This window comes from Anolis sagrei, chromosome Y (genome assembly GCF_037176765.1).
Source record: "Anolis sagrei isolate rAnoSag1 chromosome Y, rAnoSag1.mat, whole genome shotgun sequence".
Classification (NCBI taxonomy): Eukaryota; Metazoa; Chordata; class Lepidosauria; order Squamata; family Dactyloidae; genus Anolis; species Anolis sagrei.
In genome coordinates, this window is record NC_090035.1 from 84,068,681 (window position 1) to 84,089,037 (window position 20,357).

At 51.2% G+C, this 20,357-nt stretch overlaps 1 protein-coding gene across 4 annotated transcripts in view; it reads right to left on the reverse strand.

Annotated features, from left to right (window-relative positions):
• Positions 1 to 20,357, reverse strand: part of POU2F2 (POU class 2 homeobox 2) — a 92,072-nt gene that overhangs the window by 21,790 nt on the left and 49,925 nt on the right. The window contains exon 1 of one of the 4 annotated variants that reach the window (XM_067461481.1): positions 2,261 to 2,527. The exons of the other annotated variants lie outside the window; for them this stretch is intronic. Coding sequence (XP_067317582.1) covers positions 2,261 to 2,288 — 28 coding nt within the window. The 5' untranslated portion in view covers positions 2,289 to 2,527. Of the gene's footprint in view, positions 1 to 2,260; positions 2,528 to 20,357 lie in introns of those variants that run through there. 4 annotated transcript variants of the gene reach the window in all.

Here is a 20,357-nt window from a genome sequence, read left to right on the forward strand (position 1 = left end):
AAATGCACAGAGATCTGCACCCTGAGCACTTCCCCAGCATTTCTAGCACGAGGATTGGGGAAGATTTCCTGTCATCACTTGGCTTTGCTGTTAACCAAAACAGAGACTGTGGTCAAGAAATGAGAAGAGGACCGAGACGGTGACGGAACCAGGGGAGAGGCACCAAAGCCAGGCTGGCGGCAGGTTTCTGGTCTCAGACTGTGAGAGTGGGCAGGAGCAGACCCAACACGACTGAAGTTTTTGGAGTTTGGACCCCAAAGGAGAGAGGAAGGGGCCTCAGAGCAGGGACTGAGCTGTGGCTGTCCTGCTGTGGCCATATCCTGAGAAGAAGGGAGCAGGAAAAGGAGGTGACCAGGCAACAAGGGACCGACACCATCCAGGAAGCCACAGCACCTGCCCTGACCTTCCCGTGAGTGATGGGAGCCCTTGGGGGTCTCTGGGGCTTCTCTGGCAGGGCCTGCGACCTGCTGCTGTGGCGGCGTTGGCGTTCTCCACCCCCTCCCTTCCTCCAAACACTGGCCGTCCTCCTCTTCTTCTGGCTGGCTTTCACTTCTGCTTCCCTTTCACATTTTTAGACGCTTTATAAACAGCCTCTCATTTACTGAAAGCCCAGCTAAAAACAGATGCCCTGGGGCTGCCCCCTCCCTCCCTCCCTCCCTCTTGTCCAGGGCCCAGATCCTCTGACTTTTTCTCCTCTGCCATGGGGCAGCTACAAGGGGGGGGGGGGCTCCTAATGGGATGCTTTCACGTTTAGAAGCCAGCCTTGCCCACAGGTATTGGGGAAGAGATTTCTAGCCGGCCCCGTTTCTCAGGAAGGTCTCCTCAGTGTTTGGCCTGCCACCATCAGAGCTTCACCTGGGGCAGCAGCTTCTTGCAGATGCTTCCTCTCTCCCATAGATGTGTCTGCTGCAAATCCACAAACCCTCCTGACATTTATTTTCCTTTGGTCCCAACATTTCTAACATTGCAATTACATCCAGTAGTTAGAAACCAAGAGTTTAGGTACTGCAAGAGAAGGACCGCATCTCTGTTTACGAAACCACACGATCTCTTCGATCATCTGGAGAGGCCTTGCTCACGATCCCACCTCCATCGCAAGCACGATTGGTGGGGACGAGGGACAGGGCCTTCTCGGTGGTGGCCCCTCGACTCTGGAACTCTCTCCCTAAGGACATCAGGCACGCCCCAATGTTGGCAATTTTTAGGAGGAGTTTGAAAACATGGTTGTTCCAGTGTGCCATCCCAGAATAAGGAAACTCCAAGCAATATGTCCCCAAATGCACTTTACTAGAGACCCAGGATACCTGCATGCGCCATCCCCTTCCAAACACCTATCCTTTTCACCTGGTCATGCCCAGCATATTTTTAATTTTAACTATTACATTTGGCCCTGCCATAGATTTTAATGCGTCGTGGTGTTTTGTTAATGTTATTGCTTTGTTTTGATTTCATTTTGTTGTGTTGTTGTTGTTGTTGTTGTTTTACTGTTGTGTTTGGGCTCGGCCTCATGTAAGCCGCACCAAGTCCTCCGGGAGATAAATAAAGGTATATTATTATTATTATTATTATTATTATTATTATTATTATTAGGAGGCGGGCCAAGTGAGCAAGGAAAGAAAAGTTCAGAGTCCTAGGCTGTGCCATGCTAGAAATGGGAGGGTTGACGGGAAAGGTCAGGATGGCCTGCCCAGGAGGAACCTCCCTGGCCAGAGACAAGCCAAGGCTGGCTCCTGTGCTCCTTGGCCAGCTCAAAGGTCTGTCTTGAAAATTCCATGACTGCATTCGAAGCTGAGCCTTCAAAAGACTCACTTCCTAAAGTTTATTAAGAGGATGTGGGTAGTGAGGGGTGGGTGCGTTGAGGGACATTTAGGGCACGGCCAGAAGGGCCCGAAGGAGACGGGACTAGGATTCCTTTAGTTGTTGCCGGACTGCATCTCCCACCCTGGCCAGGAGAGAGGGCTGCTGGGAGTGGCGCGCATCTGCAACACCTGGAGGAAACCCTTGACAGAAAGGAAGGAAACAAGAGCAGCTTGAGAGCATTGGAGCTGAAAAGCCAGCGGCCCCAGCAGCCCTCCCCACAAAGCCAGTGGGATTCTTTCCTTGCCTGTGCCCCACCAAGGACCATCCGTCTGCCTCCGGTCAACGGGGATGCAGAATGACCGCTGGCAAGGAGGGCTCCCTGGCGCAGAAGAGGGAGGCGACTGCAAACGAGAGCGTGGCAACAGAAGCAAGGCAAGCGCACAAAGGCATGGCTGCTTACCTGTTGCCCACAGGCCCCAGTTCACCATGGCTAGGATCTGCTGCCTGGCACGAGGAGAGGAGGAGGAAGGGCGGCCGGTGCCAGCGGCGCAGATGGCAGGCAGCGTGTGTGTTCCCCAGCGAGCAAGCGAGTGAGCAAGCAAGAGGGGAAGGGCGGCAGGCAGACAAGGAAGGGCCTCTCCTCCTCTGTCTTCGGGGCAAGTCTGGGGGAGTCCCCGTGCGCCTCAGAAGCCAGAGCAGCAAATGTGGCAGGAAGCAGCTGGGAGGAAGGAGCCATAGCAGGCCTTGTGTGTGAGAGAGTGAGGGAGGGAGGGAGTGTGTGTGAGATGGAGAATGTGAGCGCACACAGGCGAGGAGTGTGGCCCTGGGCACACAACAAAGGCAGAAGTGCCAAGGCGTCCCCTTTGTCTTCAGAGTTTGTATAAGGCAGGCATGGGCAAACTTTGGCCCTTCCTCCGGGCGTTTTGGACTTCAACCCCCACAATTCCTAAGTTTGCCCATGCCTGGCCTAAACCCACACATTCCTGTACACAAATATTAAGTGTAGCCAGAGGCAGCCCTACGTAATTTTCAACGGTAAGCAAACAGTATTTTGGCACACCCCCCCCCCCCCAACCAATCATTGATATATATTTTCTGTTTGTCGTGGGAGTTCTGTGTGCCATATTTGGTTCAATTCCATCCTTGGTGGAGTTCAGAATGCTCTTTGATTGTAGGTGAACGGTACATCCCAGTAACTACAACTTGGATGTGTCAAGGTCTATTTTCCCCCAAGAACGCCTCAAGAGCTCCCCTGGGCAGGCCCGTAGCCAGGATTTTGTTTCGGGGGGAGCTGAGTTTGATTCGGGGGGGGGGGGGGCTGAGTCTGAGTGAAAGAGGCTCTACCCTAGCAAACCTTTTGTATCGTTATCCCAATATCCCCATGCATATGGGATATGTTGAACATAGTGATCAGATCATGATATGAATAAACATAACAGTTTAAATAATATACCAGTAAGGCCTTCTCGCGGACCACCATGAGAATTTCGGGGGGGGGGGGACTGAAGCCCCCCAAGCCCCCCCCCCCCGACTACATGCCTGCCCCTGGGCAAAATCAACTATACTGCAAATGCTTACTTTGCGTAATGGGTTGAGCCGTCCCTGAGTGTAGCTTTCCTGAACTTTTCTCCTCATAGTGACATAGAAGCTTTGGTGTCCTTGCAGAGCAGGCAGACAACTTCCTTCATGATTTGTCTAGCAAAGGGGGCAAAATATGCTAAGATGTACCTCCTTGCTCATCACCAAAACAGACACAAATGCTTTCTGCTCATGCTCAGAAACACCTGGGTATGACTTCAGTGTCATAATGGCTGGGCACGAGCATCCAAAACATCCCGCTAGACTACTTCTCCATGAAACCCAAGGCCTTGAAGGCAGCAAGAAGAGGCGCTTCTGGACCTTCAGTCAAAAGACAAGTTTTGCCTCCCTCTTCCTTTCTCTCCCCTTTATGGCAAATAAAGAAGACGCAAGAAGCAAACAGAAGGCTATGAATGGGAAAGGAGCTCTCTGCATCACCACAAAATGCAACAAATGAAGTGAGGCACCAGCCCTATCCTCCCAATTGAGTGGCACCGGTCTGCTCACCCGTGCCCAAGAATTATTATTGCAGATTCATTGTGTCAAGGTCAGACGCCAGCTAATTAAAGAAGTTTTCCTGCCTCTTCTAATACAACTAGTGTTACTATCACTGTCAGCAGGCTCTATCACAACACATTGGTGGTTGTTTTGATGGTTGCTTTAATATACAATGTTATTGTTTTATTCTGTTTTGTGCGGTTGTATTTTATATACGAGTGTATATTTTAAACATGCCTACCTGCATGACTGCATCTCTGTGTACAAACCCACACGATCTCTTCGATCATCTGGAGAGGCCCTGCTCACGCTCCCGCCACCATCGTAAGTGCGATTGGTGGGGACGAGGGAGAGAGCCTTCTCGGTGGTGGCCTCTCGACTGTGGAACTCACTCCCCAGGGATATTAGGCAAGCCCCAACTCTGGCAGTCTTTAGGAGGAGCCTGAAAACGTGGCTGTTTCAGTGTGCCTTCCCAGAATAAGGAAACTCCCAGCAATATGTCCTTAAACGAACTTTAATAATGACTTTAGATTGTCTGCACATTTCTTCCCTCTCCAAAACCTCCATCCCAATTACATGTTACCTGTTCACGCCCAGCATTATTTTTTAAATTTTAATTATTACATTTGGCCCAGCCATAGATTTTTAAATGTTATTTAGATTTTAAATGTTATTGTTATTGTTTATTTTGCTTATGAGTTTATGTATTGCTTTTGTATTATTGTTGTTATTGTTTATTGTTGTGTTGTGGACTTGGCCGCATGTAAGCCATGCCGAGTCCCTCGGGAGATGGTAGCGGGGTACAAATAAAGTGTTGTTATTATTATAATATTATTATTGGGCTCGTCCCTATGAGAGCCACCCTGAGTCCCTTCGGAGAGATGGAGGTGGGGTGGAAAAATAAAGTTATTATTATTATTGTTATTGTTATTAATGAACCCAGCAGCCCCCAGCAACGGTCAAGCGCCTGGGTGGACCTTAGTGGCTGGGCCAGCATTCCCAGACTCTGGCCACTGGGGGGCAGCAGGGCACCACAAATGCCACCCTCCCCTGGAGCCGCCCAGAAGCGCATTCACGCTCTGCCTTCAGAGGAGAGGAGTCCAGCCAGCGACTGGCTCCCAAGAGGACACAGGGCCCCAAGAAGTGCCCCAGAGGAGGCCATTTAACTTGGCCACATCCTTCTCTCTACACATTACTATCAGAGGCTCCTACAACTGGACTTGGGATCATTCCTTTGCCAAACCCCAAGTGCGGAGGCCACAAACTGGCACAAAAGCTTTGAGTGGTTAGAGAGTGGTTAGAGAGTGGATGCTCAGCCTGGGTCGGCCACCACAGCACTTCTGTCAAGGTCCACTTGAAACACGCAAATCGAGCATATGCTCACAGAACCCTTGCACAACTAACACTTAGGCGTCCAACGCCAAGAAGGTACGCCGCCCCTTGTGCAAGTTGTGTTGCGCGCCTTTGCTGTGTTGAGAAAGGGGACCCAAGGGCCATCGAGTCCAGCCTCTGCTTTGCATGAAGGGCCTGGAATTGCGAGGCCTCCTGAGCTTCATGGGCTGACATCTCCAAGGAGCCAGGGCCCTGTGCTTGGGAGAGGCATCTCCCAAATTAATTCTCGCGCTCTGCTTTCCTAGCAAAGGCTGCCTCTGTGCTCAGGACAGGATTCTTGTACCTTCATCTGAAGGATGTCCGAACAAGATCCATAACTGCTAGGCAGCGTCGAATGTCAGCCACAATCATGAGAGCTAATGGCCCAATCCGTAAGGCACGGACCAGTATGGGAACGCGATGCCCAGCAGGCAGGCCTTCCCTTCAACACTAAGCTGGGCTCAGGGTGCATCTGCACATGTGCAAAGGACACCTCATAGTGTTCCATTGCAGCCCTGCCATTTGGTTCCCAGGCATCCAGACTGAAAGCCACTCTGAGGCTGCCATCTTGTTCTGCTGCTCTGGAGGCAACCGGAGGGGAGCGACAGGTGGCCAGGCGCAAACAGAGCCGGGGCTGTTGGGTCAGTGCTAGTGTGGCAACAGCCCTGTCCCTGCCCCATCTCTCCCCACCCCTCAGTGCAAGGAGAGCCTTGTGGGCATCATCCAGAGCAGCCAAAGTTCCAGCATCGAGGGGCAGGGACCCCTCCTCTGCCCGACCCCTGCCTTCCCCCCCCCCCCAATCGTGGCTGCCGTGGCCGGCTGCAGCGGGCGGTAATGAGAGGAGACGGCCGGTGTCGCGGGCGCTCCCCCGGGGCTGCGGTTATTGTATGTGACGCGCCGGCTCCATCGCGCTGCTCATATTTCTCCCCCGATCAATACTTTTGACTCCCTACAAGACAATAATCGCTTGTCCGCGGCCGCCAGTCGATCAAATACATTATTAGAGTGTGCTCCCGGGGGAGCAGGCGAAGGGGGAGGCGGGGAGGGCAGCGGCATTGGGGGGCAGCCCAGGACCAGCGCGGAACAACGGGGGGCGTGGGTGGGGGCACGGCTGGTTTGGGGGTCCACGGCTGGCTACAATCCCTTTCCTAGGAGGCTTCCTTCCACAAACACAGGCCTCCACAGGTGCCTTGCTACCGCACCCAGAATCCCCCAAACAGCAGACCCACAGGGAGATCTGATAGATGGGGGACAAAAAAGTAACTTTTAACCCAAACCTGTCCTATACCCTCATTCTTCACCCAAAAGACAGGGAAGGCTTTGTGCGGGTTTTGTGAGCTGAGTTGAAATGACTGGTTTTCCTCCAAATTTCAGAGATGTTTGTCTGAGGAGCAATCTCCAAAAAAATTCAGGTCTCAGAAACCACATCTGACAATCTCTGAAGATACAGAAGAAACCCTCCAGTGAGAAGGCATTCATCACATTGGACTTTCTCCCGATAGTGGATTTCACCCACAAACAGGGTTTGCTCCAGACTGTCCTTCTCCAGGTGACACTTCAGGGCTCATTTGCCCAGGCCGGCACTGTCCGTGGTCAGGGAGGTTGTGAGCTGCACTCTGGCAAGGCATGGAGGGCCACCGTTTAGTGTGACAAGAGTGGCCACTCTGCTCCTGGCTCTTCCCATCAGAATAGCTGTAAAAAGTTTGGAAATTTCTCTTCCGATTCCACCGCAAGTCCAACACTGTTTAGCGTCTCAACCAAGCCCAACACCACAATTGTTAATCTTAACCAAAACAAGTCATCTTCGCAAACAACGGTCCGAAGTATCTCCATCTCCAAGGAAAAGCTTCACTGTAGACAAGGCTGGCCACCATGGATTCGTCAAGAACCCCTCTTGGCGTTGCAACCAAGAATTCTTATTTTATTTTCCTTTAACTCCAGCTCCCAGGACGTCCCAGAGTCTGGCTTGTATCAAGTCAATTGCATTTTGCACTCTAACACTAAAAACAAATTTACAAATTCTTTTTATAACTCCAAGGTGTATCAGAATTTTAAGAGTCTTTTCTTCCCTATTCATTTCCCTGAAAATATGAGGCCTCTCCATTGAATTTTCTTCAGGCTTCCAAAGATCCTGCATGAAACAGGCTGGCAAGAGACAACAGAGAAGATAGAAAGAATTTAAAAATATATTCTTAGTGAACCTCTAGAAAAATATTCCTAGACTGGTGAAAATCTTCACAATTCAGGAGTGATTCTGCATGAAATTCGGGAGTGGGTTTAATGCCCAGGAATCGCCCTTTTCTGTGCAGAAATAACATCTTTGGTCAGAAGCAGAATTTTCTGCAAGGAATGTTTTGTGTGCCAAAATAGTCCTGGCGTGAATTTTGCACGGAGAAAGTTCCACGCTGCAAATAGTCTTTGAAACAGGTGCCGCTGAGCCTTGCCCTCATCGATGCGCATCCAACGCTCATTTGGGATCCGAAGGCAGAAGAGCCGGTGCCCCAGAGATGCTCCACTCCGTCTCTGAGTCTCTTTTTCCTCTTCCTTTCTCTTCCTTAATATTCTCTTATGACTCTTTTAAAAGTATTATTTAAATAGATTACGAGCAGAAGGGGCTGCCTGTTTGCTGCTTTTGCATAACCTGCACGTCCCGTTTATCCATCCCTCCCTCTTGGCACCCTTTCCCTTCGGTCGCTTCTCCCTAATTACCCTGTAAGCGTTCGGAGGCGGACGTGGCTCTATTTCAATTTCTGCAAAGCGTCTTGTTTATTTTAAGCACTATAGGAATAATAAATCATCGCAGCTGGGTCCGGGGGGAAGCCAGCTCCAGGGACCCATGGGACCCCATCACAGAGGTGGGTTTTTTGTGGGGGGGGGAGGAGAAGAAGCGGCCAAGGCTCCCCTGGCCCTCCCTGTCTCACCGGCCAAGTCAAGGACAGAGCCCAGTGTCTCTGAGCATGAGCAAAGTGCCCTTTTGGGCACTGCCAAAAGAACCACCGCATCTCCTCCCAACACCTGGGATGTGAGAGCAATTCTTAAAGGAGACTCAAAACGTAATTCATTTTGGCCCCTCGAGAAAATGCCGGATAAGCTGCCTGTTGTCCTGGTCACTACATTTATTTTTAACTTTTGTCATCTTTCTTTTGAAAACTAAATCTTTACGATTCGGAAAAGAGTGGCAAGAAAGCCCAAGGAAGGTGCTGAGAACAATGAGATGCATGATGCACACACAACTGCTTTGGTCCCACTTGTTCACATTCCTTGAGGTCCATGCTTCCCCTGCCGGCTGCTTCTCTAATTTGTAATTAAGCTCCAGTGTCAGGGCTCCTCCCATAGTGGCTGTTTTAGCGCTGTGGCAAGAACTGTGGGCACAAGGCAAAGGCCACAGAGATGCCTCCTGCAGATTTTTTTTTTTGTGGGGGGAGGGAAATACTACTTGAGAAAGCCCAATTGGGTGAAGGGGCTCCACGATCTCAGGGTACCAAGAGATCCCTCTGAACAAGGGCTATGAAGAGGATGAGCACTTATGAAATGGCCCTAAAAGTCGGTGCAGCAGAAGTCAGTCGGCATGTGTGAACGCATGAAGGAGGCATGGATCTTCCGCGCTTGCAGCTGGGGAAACGAAGCCAATTGGAAATTTGCCATTGTCACTTCTGTCATTAAGGAGCCATCAAACGGAACGGACGTGAGCGAGCGAGAAAGAGGGAGAAGCGAGAGGCGCAAGCACACGGCCGTGCTTTGCACAACCAAGAGTACTTTGCCAGGGAGTACACAACTGCAAAAGCACAAGGGGAAAACAAAGCCACAAATCTCCAAAGGAATAAATACATCGCAAGGCACAACATGAACTGCGAGGCCCCAAAAAAACATGTGTTGTGTGAGGCCGAGAGGACGCAGAAGCAAATGGGTGGGTGCAGAAAGGATGGGGACCTGCCACAGAGAAGCAGGAGATCGCGGGGTTAGGGTTGTGGGAGAGTCACACATCGGAAAGCAGCCCCACAACCGCACTCCCGTTCTCTGCCATGTGAGAAGACAAGCGGAGCCAACTCTCCCGCCGCCGCACAGCTACAAGGGAGAGCATGGAATCATTTCAATGCGCGCTGGAAATGCTTTGTGGATGGGCAAATGGATGAGCAGTGTGTGTGTGTGGGGGGGGGGGGTCTCTTTGGAGGCACCTGCCCAGGTGTCACTTCCTCAAGAGGGAAGTGGTGGTGATCGGCCCCCATTTTCCCTCGAGAAGAGCCTCCTGCTGCTACTGCCGGCGCCTGATGGACCATTCTGTGCTGGTGGAGTGTTTCCATTTCCGTCCCTCTCTGCACCTAAATGGGCTTCGGAGCAAAGCTTCACCTCGTAATGTCTCCCAAAACCTTTCCTCAAAGGCTCCAGCATCTCACTTGTCTCCACGAATCCAACCCGGGGCACACAGCCACCTGGCCCCTCCATTTGGCCACCACATTAAACCACATCTAATCCTACTGCCAGGATGTGGCCAGAGCCAAGTGGCCCCTTGGCTCCTCAGGGCTGGATTTGGGGCCCTTTTCCCTCCTCCTCCTCCTTCTCAGGCTCATTACTTCATTACTCATTACTCATTGACTTCAGGCTCATTAATTGGGAGTTACTCTCCCAAGTGGTGGTTCGGACTTCACTTCCCCCCAAATGGGAAAGGATCTAATCCGATTCGGAAGGCAGTGCAGATGGATCAGGGGGGAGAAAGTGTCTCTTGTGTGCAATGAAATCCCATCCTCTTTGCGGCTTTATCGGAGCCCCGGTTGCAAGTAGGGGAAGGAAGGTGCTTAATGTGTGCTAAGGGGTAACTAATCCACGTTGCGGGGTCTGAAGCATGCCCCCGACGATAAGGGGAAGCTGCGGAGTGGCGTGAGGGTGGGCCAGGGGGCTTGCAGGGTGTCTATCTATCTAGGAGTGTGTGTGTGTGTGTATGTGTTATTGGTGGGGGGGGGGGGAGCTTCCGATGAACAATGGACCTCCTGAAGGAGCAGAAAGGGATGGAGGCAGGGGGCCAGGAAGGAAGGAAGGAAGGAAGGAAGGCAGGCAGGCGAGAGGGCGAACAGGGAGGGAGGGAGGGGGAGAGGGACACTGGAATTTGCAGCGAGGTGTTATGATTATTTTGGAGCAGGGATAAAACTGAGGCAGGGATGATAAATAGGATTAATATGGCGGGGCGTGGGGAATCGGCCCCCAAGCCGCCACTGCCACCGCCGCAGCATCCCTCTCCCATCCCCCAGCGGTGGCTGCGCTTGCTTTGAGGGGGGGGGCAGCATCCGTCAGCCCAAGCGCCTGACAATGAAAATGGTTTCGAGCCACGGCTGCCGATCGATACTGAGCAGGGAGGAGGGAGGGAGGGAGGGAGGGAGGGGGCTCCGGGCGATGGCAGGGCCAGGCCTCTCTCTCTCTCTCTCTCTCTCTCTCTCTCTCTCTCTCTCTCGTGCTCGCTCTGGCTGTTCTCTCCTTCACTCTCTTTCACTCTGGCGCCCCCTCCCTCCCTCCCTCCCTCCCTCCCTCCCCCCTCCCCCCCACCTCTTCCACGACCATTTCTCCTTCTCCTCGCTTCAGACGCATTTCATTTTCTTTCCTATTCCATTCCCTGGTTTCTGCGTTGCAGCAGACTTTGTGTGTATGGGGGAGGCTGGATTGGGGGGGGGGGGGGGCAGGTGACATCCCCTCCCTGTCTGGTCTCTCTCTCTCTTTCTCTCTCTCTCTCTGTGTCACGATTTCGCAGTTCTCAGCAGGCCCTGCCAGAGCTATAATAGTAATAATAATTTTTTTAAAAGCAATAACGGCAGCAAAACCTGGGGGAACAGCTGGGCTGCTTTCCCCTCTGCCCACCGACCCACCCACCCCCCAGCATTAAATTAACACCCAGAAGTCGAGGAGCAGGAAGGAGCCCAGGCCGCTCGCCTGCTCGCTCGCTCGCTCTCTGGCTGGCTGCAGTCCCCCAGAAGAGCCCGGCGCCGCTGGCAGGAAACACAGGCACGGAAACCGTGGAGGAAGGAGGCCCCCAATCATGCAGGACTGGACAGCTCCAGGCCCGCCGGAGTAGTAGTTGCTCTTCAGCACCACGCAGAAGGGGAAAACAAGGGCTGCCCCACAGAGGGGAGGTCTCCCGTTTGCAGCCCAGCGCCCAAATGCCGGGGGTCTGGGGCTGAGCCTGAGGGAGGCCTGGCGGGCCGCCCCATTTGGGGGTCAAGCTCAAGGAGAGGGAAGCAGAGGTCAACTCCTCCACGGAGGCCCAGCCCCCCATTTGTTGGGTTTCAGGGTATCATTACAGGGCAACAAATAGCGGGTTGCTTAATGGGTAATGGCCCCTTCCTTCCTCCCTCCTTTCCTTCCACAGGACCTCCTCGGCCAGAGGCACCCCGGCCCCTGGGCCCCTCCAGCAGAGGTTCCTTCTGGGGGAAAGAGGGAGGGAGGGTTGCAATGTCAAAGAGGAAGGGGAGCAAAGGACAGGACCCAGCCTTCACAAACCACATTTCTTAAAACAGAGGTCCAACGGGCGGCAGCCAGGTTGTTAACCGGGACTCCTTACAGGGAGCGGTCAACCCTCCTGTTCAAGGAGCCCACTGGCTTCCATTCATTTTCCAGACCCAATTCAAGGTGCAGGTTCTCACCTACAAAGCTCTGAACAGTTTGGGACCCGCCTACCTCTGTATATGAACCCACACAATCTCTTCGATCATCAGGAGAGGCCCTACTCACACTCCCACCTCCATCGCAAGCACGATTGGGGGGGACGAGAGAGAACGCCTTTTCGGTGGTGGCCCCTCGACTCTGGGACTCACTTCCTAAGGACATCAGGCATACCCCAACTCTGGCAGTCTTTAGGAGGAGCTTGAAGACGTGGTTGTTCCAGTGTGCCTTCCCAGAATAATGATCCCATAGCACTTTATATTGTTTAGGTCTGCTTGTATGTTTCCACAAACTGCCCCATCACTTTTTCGCCCATGTCCAGCATTATTTTTAATTTTAATTACATTTGGCCTACCCATAGATTTTAAAGTGTGTTGTCCTATTGATAATGTTTATGTTATTGTTTTATTGTTTTAAATTGCTTGTATTGTTGTTGTTATTGCTTGTATTGTTGTATTTTGGGCTCGGCCTCATGTAAGTCACACTGAGTCCCCTGGGGAGATGGTAGTGGGGTATATATTGGAATGCCCTCCCCATAGAGGTGAGATCAGCCCCTTCGCTGATGGTATTTCGAAAAAGGTTGAAGACATGGATGTTTAAACAAGCATTCGATTAATCTGGTGCAACGAAACTGATGAACAAGGATTGGTTAATCACAGACGACAAAATTGGATTGCGACTACAATTAAGAGATGCATTGGATTATTATTGGTGGCCCAATAATATTGTGTATTGTGTATGTGTTTTTATGCTTTTTAATGAAATATTGCTGCTTGTCGTTGTGTTGTAAACCGCGTTGAGTCGCCGATTTAGGCTGAGAAACGGCGGTATATAAGCACAGTAATAAATAAATAAATAAATAAATAAATAAATAAAATAATATAGAAAGTATTATTATTATTGTTATTATTATTATTATTATTATATGATGTCAAAACCTGAAATGTGCTGTACATCTGACTTCCAACTGTGTTTATATGATGCACAACCTAAAATAGGGTTGCCGTGTTTGACTGGCCCTTGGGAGAGCTGCCTTCAAAGCACCACAGCGCACCGGGAAGCCTTGGTCCCCTCCATCTTTCCCTCCAAGTCATCATTATCATCATCATCATCATCACGAGAGGGTTGTTATGGTAAAATAAAGAAAGGTGGCATGTGCCCAATGAGCCCCTTTGTGCGAAATGTGCGAAAGGACTGGCCACAGCCTCCCCTTCTTCCGACCTTCCTCCTCCATGCCTTGCCACGCACCCCTTTCCCCAGTCACCCTCTCCCCACGGCGCTGTCCTTGGGGTCCTTTGTGCCCACCAGTCCTTGTCTCCCTTCCCTCTATTCAATGGAGGTCATTTCTCTCTGTATACCCAAACTGTATCCAAAACACAAAGCCAATTGCCCCACAACTGCCCCCATGCCCTACTTGTTCCCAGGCTTCTTCCCACTGAAATCTCCCTCTTCTTGGAAAAGCCCTTCCTCTGAACCCTGTGGGAAAGTCAGGCCTGGAGGGAGAGGCCATTCCAGTACATTGGAGGTGTGGAGGCACCAGGTCTCCCAATGGCAACCGAGGGCCATTCATTCGCTGCATCTGCTGCTGAGGAAGTCGGAGGCTCTCCTCAGTGCAGTCCCTTGGGAGCAGGCCCAGAGTTTGTGCCAGCTGTTAGCCCTGCCCTGCCTTTAACCTCCCCCCCCCCACTGGTGTGCCCATGCACACACATACACATACACACCTGGCTTTGCACTGCCCTCCAAAGAGCATTGCACTCAAAATGGCCCCGCTGCTCACAACGAGAGTGCCTGCGGCAGACCCTGAGGCAGGAGCACACGCAGCCCCCTCCCTCTTGAAGGATGAGGGATCGGGGCCCCAGCAGCTTCCCTCTTGGGGTCAGGCAGCCCTTCTCCCCTCAGCTACCTGCCCTGCCTCCAAAATGGAGGCAGGGCAGGTACGCGCTTCATGGGGCTTTTCTTGTGGGGCAGCAAAGCACGTTCCCCTATGTGCATGCAACATGCAAGAGCAGGGCCATAGCTAGAAAAAAATTTTAGGGAGGGGTGAAATTTTTGGGGGGGGGGGTTGAAAATTTCGGGGGGGGGTTGAAACTTGCCTCCTAGCTCACGTTGAAGCAAAGAACACAGCTGCAGGGGGCAGAGCATCCTTCAATAGCCTGCACTCCGCCCCCGTCAACCACCTCCACCAAGTCTGGCCTCCTTAATGATAGCATTCAACACCACCACCCCCCAACTTGGTTGCTTCGCTACATCGGCTATTGCTGCAAGTCATGACAGTGTGAATAAATTGTCAATATTTGCTTGAGATAGTGCTTGCAGTTCTGGAGGGACTCTTAATTTTTTTTGCATCTCATAGACTTAGCACGGGGATTAGGTTAACCAGTTAAAATTCATGAGTAAACCAGGGGTTTTTTTAACCTGAAAAAATTCGGGGGGGGGGGTGTTGAACCCCTACCCCCCCCCCCCCCCCGCTACAGGCCTGTGCAAGAGGGGCTAATATGTATGACCTGCCTCTAAGCTGCCCTGTTCCATGGGTTCCATGGTTTAATGTGCTGCTGGTCTTTATTTTACGATTCCAAATTATTCCAAGCTGTTCTCATTGGTTTTATTGTGTGCCAGGCTTGGGTGTTGGTGGTTGTTTCTAACATCCGGCAGTCCAAAGGTGAGCCAAGGGTGACGTTTGGGGGATTGGCCTTGGCCTTCTTCTGGAGAGAGAAGAGCACAATGGCCAAAAGTGCTCCTAGGAGGACACAGGGTCCAACGCTTCCGACATTCCTGGGCAGGCTCTGAACTACGGATGGTCCCAAACGGAAAGACATTGGAGGCCGTGAGACCAAGGTGATCATCATATGCAAGAGTGTCAGTATTTCCAACTCGTTCCAGTGCAGGGGATCAGTGAATCCCCTCCTCTAACACAATTTTATGAAAACAATGCCTTGCGATTCAAATCATTGCAATGCCACACTCCACTTCCTTCCCTCTTCTGAGCTACCCCTTCATTTCCTCAAGTGGGGGAGGTATGGGGCAAAACACAGCAGGAAACCAATGGAAGAGGGCCTTTGGGATCCTCCTCATGGGGGGCAAGGACCCTCCGCAGCTGCCATTATCCCCCATTGGGTCCTGTTCCTCCTCAACTGAGCCCCAGGGGCAGGGAAACCACAAGGCTCCCTCGGTGATGTGGGGAAACTACTAACGTTTCATTCCATCTGCATGGGGCAGAGGAGAGCCTATGGCCCCAGACTCCAGGTTTCCATGCCCTCAATGCCCTGGGGGGGGGGGGGGGCTGAGAGCCCACCAAATATGCTGCAGCCCACTCCACTGTGCACGTGCACGGCCACGATCCTCTGTGCAAAGGCAGAGGAGCCCACAAGGGAGTAGCTGAGGTCCTGGCCCTCCCAGGCCCCTGTCGAGGGGGCCTCCAGCTCCCCCGACACACACACACATGCACACACACACACACCCCATTTGCCCGATTGCCAGAGCTGTCTGTCAGGCCCGCGTCGGCTGCCAGGAGCCATGCTGCGAGGTGGGGACGCTGCGCCCTCAGGGGGCCGGGAGTCGGGTCGGGGGGGTCACGGTGAGGCCCCCTCCACTAACAAAGGGGCAGCCCTACCTCCGCCTCCCTCCCTTCCCTCCCTCCCTCCCCAAACCTCTGCTTCTGGGTCAGGGGAGGAAGAGGGCAGAGGAAGAGGGCTCCAGGGATGCCCACGTTCCCTGGAGCAAAGTGGCGCCCATGGCCCACACCAAAAGCCTCTGTGAAGACAAAAGCCCTTGGCACCTGTGCCCTCTGCTCATGCCCAGGAGGCCTCCTTGCTTGCCTTGACAAGAAGGCTGGGCACAGGCAGAGACTCAGAGGGCCAGTTTCCACTCCCTCCGGCCCTCAGCAGGCCACATTGAAAAGAAAGGGCTGCGGACGGTGGCAGGGATCAGGGAGGGGGCCAAAGGCATGCACCCCTCTCTCTTTCTCTCTCTTTAGCAACAGCATGGGACCTCCATGCATGGAAAGAGCTTCCTGCTCTCTCTCACAGAATCATAGAACTAGAAGGGACAACATGGGCCACCGAGTCCAACCCCCTACCATGCGGGAAAAGCACTATCAAAGTACCCCTGACAGATGGCCATCCAGCCTCTGTTTCAAAGCCTCCAAGGAAGGAGGTCTCCTATACTGACGCAGAGAGTTCCACTGCTAAACTGCTCTAAGAAGTTCTTCCTAATGTTCAGGTGGACTCCCCTTGCCTGTCATTTGAACCCACTGGAGCCCATTCCCTGCCCGAGGGGGTGTCCCTCCCCTCCCCTGAGCACACCTTCTCTCTCAGGTGTTGTTGTTCCCAGACCTTCTGGCCAGGAGGGAGAAGGGGGCAGGAAGAGGGGCGCCGTGGGGCAGGCGGAGGGGCTTGCTCCGGCCTCTGTGGCTCTTGCCAGCCTTTCCCCCGAGGCTCTTTCTTTCTTCCCTTCCCAAGGCAGTGAGTGGCACCCCCATCGCTCTGGTGGCAGCTGCCTCGCCTCCTTGCCGAGCGGGTTCTGCGCTCTGCGCTGCCAGTAATTAAAACCCCGTTAAAGTTCATTAAGCAGCTCCGCTTCCGACCTCATTAAATGGTGATAAGGGGGAGAGAGAGAGAGAGAGAGAGCGCAAGTGCATATGAAGTGATCGCTCACTAAACCTCCGCTCAGGCATGCCCTGCTCGGTGCCACTTTTCCTCCTCTCTTTTTACCTTTCTCTCTTTGCTTCTGCCTTTTCTTTACCTTTCTTTTCAAATGGGGAATTTGGGGCTGGGGGTGTTGTCCTTGCAGCTATTACGCCAAGGAATCAAACCTCTTTGTGGATTTAGAACCAGTGCCCCAGGGACGTATGATGACTCAGAGGCCCTGGTTCCATTCCACCTCTTCCTGGCAGGAGAAGAAGGGAGACCCTTCTCGAACTTCTCTCTCCTACCCCCCACCCCCATTTTGCCTGAAAATTGTCCCAGATCCAACCCTCTCACAGTGGAGCTTTGGGCAGAGCTTGAGGGAAAGTGCCTCTTTTGGGCCGCAGCTCCCAGAGCCCCCCCCCCCCCCCCAAAGCAGTGTGGTGGCCTTTGAGGTGCTTCAGGCCAAGCCCAGATGCTGAAGCCCTGAGTGAAGAGGAAACCAAGAGGTGACCCGGAAGCTTAATCTGACCCTTGGCGCTTCCCACCCGGCCCCCTGCCGACATCAAAAGAGCTTAGCCCCAAACCTGACCCCGAATATTGTTTTGAAATGTCAGCTGCTCGGCGTGGGGGGGGTTTGAGACACAAATGCTCCTCTGAAAAGAAACGGTGGCACCGGCACACTATCGCAGGCAAGTAGAGCCTTTCGGCAGGCATGCAGCGGCTCCTATGGCAGCCCCAATGCCGCCCCTCCATCTGCCACCCCTTCGGCACCCTGCCCCTTCCCATTTCAAGCCTCAGTTGCTTTGGAGTGAAACATTAGACACAAGGACAGCGCTCTGCAAAACGAAACAGGCGAAAGACCTCACAACCTCTGAGGATGCTTGCCATAGATGCAGGCGAAACGTCAGGAGAAATGCCTCTAGAACATGGCTCTATAGCCCGAAAAAACCCACAAGAACCTAGTAAAACAGGTGAAACTTAAAAACGACAAGAAGCCAGGGCAAGAGTCTTCCAGTCTTTCACACGGGCATGGGCAAACTTCGGCCTACTGGCTGTTAGGAATTATGGGAGTAATAATAATAATAAACCTTTATTTATACCCCGCTACCATCTCCCGCAGGACTCGGTGCGGCTTACAAGAGGCCGAGCCCAAATACAACAACCATAAAACATAACGACAACAATACAACAGTAAATAACTCATAAACAAAGCAAAACAATAACAATAATATCACGACGCATTTAAAAACCTGTGGCAGGGCCAAATAATAATTAAAAATTTAAAAATGCTGGGCATGTCAAAGTGAAATAGGATGGATATTTTAGGGATAGGTGGGCGTGCAGACAATCCTAAATCTCTCGTAAAGTGCATTTGGGACATATTGCCTGGGATTCCTTAGACTGGGAAGGCACACTGGAACATCCAAATTTTCAAGTTCCTTCTAAAGACTGCCAATGTTGGGGCATGCCTGATGTCCTTGGGGAGGGAGTTCCAGAGTCGAGGGGCCACCACCGAGAAGGCCCTGTCCCTCATCCCCACCAATCGTGCTTGCGATGCAGGGCCTCTCCAGATGAACAAAGAGATTGTGTGGGTTCGTATACGGAAATGCAATCATGCACATAGATGGGTCCCAAACCATTTAGGATTGAAGTCCAAAACACCTGGAGGAGGGATGAAGTTTGCCCATGCCGGCAAGTTTAGCCTAAACTCAACCAGGTGCATCTCCTGCCCATGTTTCCAGTGTTTTTGGCTCAGAAGCCTCCCCACAAGAGTGGCTCTGAAAGCCCTGCTCTGGCTCACATTTGCCCTTTGGCGTGAAGCGGAGGATAGGACTCGGAACACATAATAATAATAATAATAATAATAATAATAATAATAATAATAATATATTTGTACCCCGCTACCATCTCCCCAAGGGACTCGGTGCGGCTTACATGAGGCCGAGCCCACAATACAACAATAAACAATAGCAACAGTAATACAAAACAATAAATAAACTCATAAGCAGAAAATAAGCAATAAACATTAACAATAACACAACGCATTTAAAAACCTATGGGTGGGCCAAATGTAATAATTAAATTTTAAAAATAATGCTGGGCATGACAAGGTGACATATAACTAGGGTAAAAGTTTTGGAGAGAGATGAGAGGTGCATTACCTTTTTGGACTACGATTCCCAGCACCCCCAACCAGCACAGCCAATGGGAATACAGCCTTAACCCCTGTGCAGTGCCTCCCCCTCCAAAACATCTATCTAGATAGGAATTAGAAACAGGCTTTTATTTATTTTTTATTTTTTTGCCCAGAGTTTTGATAAATGATGTTTCTCCTCTGGTGACAAATTGTTCGTTTTAGTTGTGCTTTTATGAGATTTCACAGCAGACTGCCTTGATTTTTGTAAACTGCCTCAAGGGCCTGGTAATGATGGAAGGACCCAGGGTACAAGTGTTTTAATTGGGTAGCTAAATAACTAAACAAAGCCTTGCTTATCTTGGGCTAATGGGTGAGAAGTGTGTTTGTCTGCCCAAGCTCAGGAACATTCCTCCCTTTTTTAGATGGTCGTTTCAGGAATCCCTCCCAGACTCTCTGCTGTGTTAAGCGGAGAGAACTCTGTAATCATCTGCCCTAAAAAGATCACTTCCTCCAGCTGTGGGATGCCTAGATTTGCAAGTGCTTTTGGGACAGGATTCAGAGACGTGATGCAGAATTCGTGTCAAGTGAGATTTAAGGATTCTTCTTAGATGGTTTTCAAAAGTTTTAAAAGCCTGTTTTAATGTCTCTAAATCAGTTTTTTTTAAGTCTATCTACTGGTTTATATCATTTCTTCTGCCTCACCTTGAGGACCTTTGTGGGCTGGGAGGTGCTATAGACATATTTATATAAATAAAAATGTAATGTTCATTTGTGGGATTAACAGAACTCAAAAACCACTGAACAAATTGACACCAATTTTGGACACAAGATACCTAACAACCCAATGTATGCCCTTCACTCAAAAAATTGATTTTGTCATTTGGGAGTTGTAGTTGCTGGGATTTATAGTTCACCTACAATCAAAGAGCATTCTGAACTCCACCAACAAGGGAATAGAACCAAACTTGGCACACAGTTCTCCTATGACCAACAGAAAACACTAGAAGGGTTTGGTGGGCATTGACATTGAGTTTGGGAGTTGTAATTCACCTACATCCAGAGATCACTGTGGACTCAAACAATGGTGGATCTGGACCAAACTCTACATGAATACTCAATATGCCCAAATGTGAACGCTGGTGGTTTGGGGGAAATAGAATCTTGACATTTGGGAGTTGTAGTTGCTGGGATTTATAGTTCACCTACAATCAAAGAGCATTCTGAACTCCACCAACAAGGGAATAGAACCAAACTTGGCACACAGTTCTCCTATGACCAACAGAAAACACTAGAAGGGTTTGGTGGGCATTGACATTGAGTTTGGGAGTTGTAATTCACCTACATCCAGAGATCACTGTGGACTCAAACAATGGTGGATCTGGACCAAACTCTACATGAATACTCAATATGCCCAAATGTGAATGCTGGTGGAGTTTGGGGGAAATAGAATCTTGACATTTGGGAGTTGTAGTTGCTGGGATTTATAGTTCACCTACAATCACAGACCATTCTGAACCCCACCAATGATAGAATCGGGCCAAACCTCCCACACAGAACCCCCATGTGGGCCATAGCAACGCATGGCAGGGGACGGCTAGTTCCACATAAAAGGATAAATACATCAAGGGAAACTCCAACTTTCCTCCATCCTTTGACATGCTCTTTTTAGAAATCCATATCTACAGCAGGACTGGGTATAAATG